The 907-nt window shown below is 54.7% G+C and overlaps 1 protein-coding gene across 1 annotated transcript in view; it reads left to right on the top strand.

Annotated features, from left to right (window-relative positions):
• Window positions 1–554: 554 nt before the first annotated feature.
• Window positions 555–907, top strand: part of USP30 (ubiquitin specific peptidase 30) — a gene marked incomplete in the record, with an annotated part of 33,469 nt that continues 33,116 nt past the window's right edge. Inside the window, 1 exon segment of the mRNA XM_027773076.1 lies at window positions 555–760. Coding sequence (XP_027628877.1) covers window positions 678–760 — 83 coding nt within the window.

The raw sequence follows: 907 nt of genomic DNA, 5'->3' as shown, positions 1-907 counted from the left end.
TTAGTTTTATGCAGCTACTACGACATTTAATGATGTATGTGGCTCCCATTATATTTTTACCGAACAGTTCGGGAGACACAGACTTGCCAACCTCTACTCCACTACTTACAAACTGTGCCAAAAGATTTACTACTTCTCTAAATGTCTTGGGTTTCCTGGGATGAAAAATTAGGGTAATTAAGGTTGGTATGAAGATTAAATGTGAATATTACCCGTACTTGGCGATGTATCAGGAACCTAAGTAAACAGTAAGTTTGGGGCTATCATTATTGAAGACTTTGATTTTAAAGACCCCGTTTTCAGGCAGGAGCTCCCTTTCCACGCTAAAAAAAAATCAAAACCATGATCCAGGATCCGTTCTGGAAGTGCAGCATCTATATTTGTGAATGGAAACCGGGCAAAACGTGAAAACGAAGCCGCAGCAGACTGCTGGGCCACCTAGCGCAAACGACGCCGGCGCCCGCTGCTAAGAAGGAAGGAAGAACAAGGACGTGGTCCGTCAGCTATTGCTCTCCGGTGGGAGCTACTTCCGGTCCTTCTGGGAGCCCGTCCTTCGACTTCCCTTATCCGGAGGAATTGGGACTGTGGTCGCAGGTTCCGCCGCCTCGGGAGCGGAGCCCTCCGTCCGGCTGCGGATGTAGCGTGGGGGGCGGCGACAGGCCTCTGACGCGGCCGCAATGCTGAGCTCCCGGGCTGAAGCAGCGATGACTGCAGCTGACAGGGCCATTCAGCGCTTCCTGCGGACCGGGGCGGCCGTCAGGTGAGCTTTGGGGGCGGGGCAGCCCGAGAGGCCGGTGTTCCCAGCCTGGGCCTCCGGCGGCCTTTTCACCCTCTACACAGTTCCCCAGGGGGCTTCTGCGCCCTGTAGTGGTGGAAGCCCAGGCCCTGATACGGTAGCGGGGGGGGG

The sequence above is a fragment of the Tupaia chinensis genome, unplaced genomic scaffold (genome assembly GCF_000334495.1).
Source record: "Tupaia chinensis unplaced genomic scaffold, TupChi_1.0 Scaffold000320_1, whole genome shotgun sequence".
NCBI lineage: Eukaryota > Metazoa > Chordata > Mammalia > Scandentia > Tupaiidae > Tupaia > Tupaia belangeri.
The sequence above is the reverse complement of the archived record's forward strand: the minus strand, read 5'-3'. Positions and strand labels throughout refer to the sequence as shown.